The sequence below is a fragment of the Scomber japonicus genome, chromosome 5 (genome assembly GCF_027409825.1).
Source record: "Scomber japonicus isolate fScoJap1 chromosome 5, fScoJap1.pri, whole genome shotgun sequence".
NCBI lineage: Eukaryota > Metazoa > Chordata > Actinopteri > Scombriformes > Scombridae > Scomber > Scomber japonicus.
The window spans coordinates 10,972,614-10,978,627 of record NC_070582.1 but is presented as its reverse complement, the minus strand read 5'-3'; the positions used below and the strand labels follow the sequence as shown (position 1 = coordinate 10,978,627).

Sequence of the window (6,014 nt, the reverse complement as noted above, 5' to 3'; positions counted from 1 at the left end):
GGAGCCCCACGGACACTGTGGGTGTGTTGGTCTGTGTGTGAAGTTTTCTCACTCAATTTGCTCTGAGTCTCATGGTGAGAGTTTGGAGGCATGCTAATGATGTAATTGACTCATCTGTTTCATGAGCCTGCACAAACTCACACTTAAAATGCCTGATTTGCACGAATGCATGGGTAGTGAATTATTTTCTGTCAAATCAAACAAGCAGGATGGTTTAAACTCTGACAATCTGTCAATCCTGAGATACTGAAAAGCAAATGTGGTTATCAATTAGAGCTTTTGTGAGATGCCTCTGAGGAAATCACCAATTTATTATCATTTATATGTTAGTAAAATAGTGACAAATGCATGTTCAAAAAATCATTTCACATGCATGCTGTCTTAAGTAGTGGAATAATTTAATTTCCACTGGTTTCATTTTGTATAGAGAAAGAATGGCTGGTTTAAAGCAGGTGGATTCAGGAGGGTGAATGAAAGAGGAGCAACAGTGTGGAACGCTGCCCAGGTTTCAGTGTCACTGGTGGGTAAGAATGACCACTCTTTGTCCAGCTATAATGTGCTTTCCATGCTAAGAAACCCATTTATATAATGCAGTTGCTCTCTTTTAGGTATATTATATGAACAGCCAGTATAATTATTATGTTTTAACAAAATAACTACTTCTCAAAGAGAGGGTTTTCTTATTTTGGCCTCTACTTACTGTCTGCATACCAGCAGTGGGAGAAAAAAAACACATGAATGCTTGTCCACACACAAGCTTGACCTGGAGTCTGTGTTTGTCTGTGTGCTCGACTCTTGCTCGAGCACAGGCCCTCTGAAATGTGTGTTTTGTTACTGGTTACTTTGGAAACCTTGTCATTGGGTTTGATCATTAACTGAAAGTGTCACGAATGAGAAATCACTAGTTTGAAGAATGCGGGTAAAATAATGTTTGACTATTACAACGCTATTGAGAGACTGTTCCAAGATCTTCACACAGTGCTGATCTGACATCAAAGAGTAATAAAGGGTTTTAACAGCAAAAGTAAAAAATGAATTCTTGCTATTCTTGCATTTTTATAGGCAGACATTTGGATCAGCGACAGGTAGTATAAAGTCATTATAGGATAAATGTAGCATAGGAGTATTAGAAGATTATTTGACACACTCCAATTAACCCAGGTTATTGAGTCTTTAAATCTCTCTAAAATTCTCTCTTCTACATCTTTTACTTCAATGACACTGGATAAAAAAATGTCACCTGTAGTACTGAAATCAGTGTTGTCACTATTCAAGTCTTTATCAAGACAAGTGTGCCCCCTACTGGAGAAAAGTTAAACAAATATGAAACTTCTTAAATGTGTATTCGTTTAATATTCTCAACATGAACACAATATAGATCATTCTTCACACATGTAATAAAATAGACAAAAGTAAGGATATATTTAAAAAATGAACATTTACTATGTATTTATGACAATTTACTTACTTTTTCTGTACCATAGCGAATTCCCTGAGAGATGCTTATAGCACATAGGAACTGTAACTTTTAAAGCTAAAACAATCAGTCACACAAACAGTCTCATCCTTATAAAAAAATTCAAACATTCAGTCCTAAAGGCAAAGTCTTGATTCTTGGTTGTACCAAAGAAGTGCAGATGTGCTGTGACTTCAGCTGCTACATGCAACATGACGATGTAGAGGCAGCTTCTTCATGAATACACACTGAAAGACACAAAAAGTAGCACATAAAAACATGATTCATTCAACTTTAACAAATACAGAATATGTTTGTGAAACTATGTGAACTTGTCGAAACCAGAACTTTGCTTTGGACAGTTTTTATAAAACTCTGCATCCACACTGATTAATGAGTTTAATTCGCCCCTCTGCCACCTGAATGAACTATAGCCATCCTTTCAGAATAATATATAAGGTTATTGTCCTTCGATCTATAATGGGAGGAAAATTTGAGGATGTGACGACATTGTACAGGGTATACAGTATCACTTGAATGAATGCTACCTAAATCAATAATTCAAACAAGTCCTAAAGGGAGCCAGGGCTTATTTCATTCATGAACAAAAGCGAGGGCAAAAGAAAAGCACAGTGCATCAGGCCTCTCTGAACATATGTATGAGATGCTAATTGTGTCGACATATCTTGTCAATCAAAATAAATGGAGCCTAAAATGTAGGCCAGTCTCTTCATGTGATTACTAAAGGCAGAGTCAGTCATCCTGGAGAAAGATTTTTTGATATATGAACTAAACACCCAGACAAATACACTCCTCCTTTCATTTTTCTCCAGAAGCTCCTTCACCCAAATACATATACACACATTGCCATGGCAACAACCAAAATATAAATATGGTGTTATCCAGAGCGATGCGTCAGCTGTATCTGTTCCTCCCACACATGATCATAAACGGGGGAAAAAAATTAATCATCATCTGAGCACAACAGTCTATCCGCCCCCTCTACGCTTCTCTGCAGCCTCCACACTTCTCGCTCGACCTCCGTTCAGCGCCTCTGTCGACAGAAGCACCCGTGGGTCAGCTGCAGCTCCTGGTGAGCTGAGAGGACAGCGACCGAACAAGCAACCAACAAACTGACAACAGAAATGTCAGCTCAGCGTGAAGAAATCAAGCAATAAAAAAACACAACAGGTCTTTGTGAGACTGTCTTGGATTCAGTGTGGATTGATAGATTTAATAAAATGGAAGTATATCTGTTCCAGGAGAAGACACTTTCTACATGAATTGGCCACAAACTCTCTCTCTCTCTCTCTCTCTCTCAGCCCTCCCCTACCATTCAATGGGTGCTGGAGACGCGACACTGTCATGTCCTCACACCGACTGCAGCTCTGATGACTTTCCCCCTGTACTGTGCACGACCACGGAAGCCCCCTGTTGCTGATTGGTTGGAGTAGTGTAATGTGGCTCACTCCAAGCCACTGTGTTAAATGCCAATTTACAGAACCAGTGCTGTATATTTTCAGCACACACACAGGACAGACAGCTAAAAAAGTGTAATAGATTACGATTGCTGACTCTACCTTTAGTATGTTATCTGCATTTGATACCAGATACTGTACTTTACCAACCTATCCATCATTCATATCAACATATGTCAAGAAAACCCTGTTAATGATCTCATATGTTACATAATCCAATAAATGCTTCATCATCTATCATGACTGGTGAGGTGTAACATAATGTCTGTGATGAGAAGTATGACGTGGGACTGACCTTGTTATTCTGGCGAAAGTGCTGAAAGCCAAGATGCCATTTAAGCCATAGACAACGAGCAAGACACTGCTGATGACGATGTCTACCCACATCACGTACGTCTGCCACACCAGGAAGTAGACTGTCAGCACGATGGTCGTCACCGTCACAATGAGGTTAATCAGGAGATAGCTCTCACTCTCCGTCAGGTTGCCCTTCACACCTGCAGACACAGGACTGTCTTTCAGTTAACAGTTCAACAATACTTTAATCTGTTGTGTTCTCACTAGTGATAGCAGTGGAAGATATCAGTCATATGTTTTATATTATCATTTTTCAAAACATACCACAGGTATTTAATTTGATGTAGGGTTTTTTATGCAAGGCATAATTGGTTTCAACCAATTTTAGCACTGTACAAAAATCAACTTGCAGAAGCTTGACACTTCCTGGTTAGCTTATTACAGTGAAAAAAGGTTAGTGTTAAAGTTAGTATGAGTTAGCAGTACGAAAAAACATTGAATATGTAGTTTAATTTGCAACGCCCCCTTTCTTTCTCCAAGTTTAATATGTTTTGGACCACAAATGAAAAGATGTAACATTAGGCTGTACCTCATGTATTTATTAATCAGTGAATAATCCTAATTTTATTTTATTTATTTTGTTAAAGGTTGTTTTACATAGACTGACACTAAAATGTTGAGTATCCTACAAGAAAATGTTTTACCACCACAGAAAAGGTTTCGAAATACTGTGTCTTTTAGTTATAATGTCATGCACGATCACTGTATTGATATGTACTGTAGGCTATAATAAACAATGGATTCTTGGAACTATGAGATACTATATAAGAGGCACAGGGATATATACCACAGTGGCAGCAGCATGTCTGCAACAAAGACAGGCTTTGGAAATCAATCACGGTGCAATGTGTGAATCTTTTGTCTCACCACAGAAGAAATGGAGGAACTCCAGAGCAGCCAGGAGGAACAGCACACTGACATCAGAGGCAAGAGCTTCAACAGGATAAGACAGCAACAAGCCTGACAGCAACACCAACACACACACAGACACACACACACACACAAATTACTGTCTCTCTACAAACACATCAAACCTTTAGGGTGGAAAAACATGGGACTTTGTTGTACGCTCAAGGCTTACTCTTTCTGATGATCAAGCTGAGAGTGAACAGGAAATAGAAGACAAAGTAGACTGTTGTCAGTTTCAGCAAAACCTGTAAAGTAAGTGATGGCAGCTGTGTGCAGAGTTAAGGTGTTATCATTCTTACACACATACACGCACACACACAAAACGATACGTCTATGTTGGCTGTAGACTACTATCTTCTGCATGATGCACCAAATGAAATGAAAAGGATACTAAGGCAGACCTTCCTAGAGACAGAGACAGAGAAAGAAGTTAGAGATCATACTCGTTATTTGCTTTAACACTGTAAATCCAAATAGGAGCACCATCTTTATCTGTTATATCTAAGGTTTCTGTGCATTATATGACAAATATTAAAACTGTGTTAGCTGCTTAATGCAACAACAAAAAAAGCGTGTCTATAGCAACCATAGCAACGCGTCGCCTACCTGACCCGGGCATCGCCATTTTGTTCACTACTAACCATGAAGATGAAGGTCTCCACCTAGTGGCTGGGAGGAGAACTACAACCTGAATAGATTAGTCAAATAAAAGGAGACATATGGATGAAACACTCCTTTTTAAAGACTTCTCTACACGTATAAAATCTATGTGAGGCCATAAATATGTTCACAGTGCTGGTATAGCTGTTAAACTAGTGTATCTCTTTTTCTACAACATTAAAGTGAACGTGATGGTGTTGAGTCATGTAGTAGAAATCATACGACTTTTGGGGGTCAGTGACATATATAATCAATGTTAGGGATATATAAATCTGGAATGAATAAAACATTGTTCCTAATTGTTAAATTATGTTTACGTATTTGTGCATCAAATACACCTAAAAACTAGTGTCCCAGATTAGAAAATCTACAAATTCTGAAACCTTTGGTACAAGGAACACTAATATATGTGCCATTTTCCCTTCAAGTACGATATTTAAAAATTGTCTTCGGATTAAACAAGGAAACATCTAGAGGATTTCATAATGATATACGGTGTTGGCATAATGTTTTAGATTCATATGTAAACATAGTAAACAAGTCAGATTGGCAAACAGTGTCCCACTTTACCCTAAACCACTTTATGTTAACAGTTGTTTTAACCTATTTAACCATAATTCTTGCTTTTAAACCATATGAGTTAAACTGCAAACACAATTTAAAGCTTATCTGATCCCATTTTTTTTTTAATCAAGTGTGTAGTGCAAAAAAAAGCTCTGATAAACCCAATTTGCCTACCTAACCCAGCACTAAATGACTAGACAGACCAAGTTAGCGACTAGCTAATGAAGCATAGCAGCTAAAAATGTTGGTGGAAACCAAAGCAGAGTGAAAAGTAGCTTACATACAACAGGTGAATGAAAACAAATGTTACTGCATGTTTGTTTGGATTTGTAAAACAACTAACTGTTTGCTGACATCTCTGTCGTAACAATTTAATGTGAATATGCCATTCTTTTTTGCTTTAGTTCTTGCTTTTAGTCCTCCCATGTGGCCAGAAAATCTATGAATGCAGATTTAAATAATGGATGAGAACTGGTCGAAGGTAAGTGGCACAATAATACACTACATTAGGCACTACATGAGGTGGAGGCTAAAAACCTCCTCCATCATAATTTTCCATACAGGAACATTTTTCGGGAAACATCATATTT

At 38.0% G+C, this 6,014-nt stretch overlaps 1 protein-coding gene across 1 annotated transcript; it reads right to left on the bottom strand.

Annotated features, from left to right (window-relative positions):
* Window positions 1-1,573: 1,573 nt before the first annotated feature.
* On the bottom strand, window positions 1,574-4,563 carry LOC128359347 (transmembrane protein 80-like). The gene is given in 5 exon segments (XM_053319839.1): window positions 1,574-1,704; window positions 3,230-3,431; window positions 4,159-4,251; window positions 4,373-4,469; window positions 4,471-4,563. Coding segments are annotated over 5 exon segments (498 nt in total). The 3' UTR covers window positions 1,574-1,691.
* Between the last annotated feature and the right edge of the window lie 1,451 nt (window positions 4,564-6,014).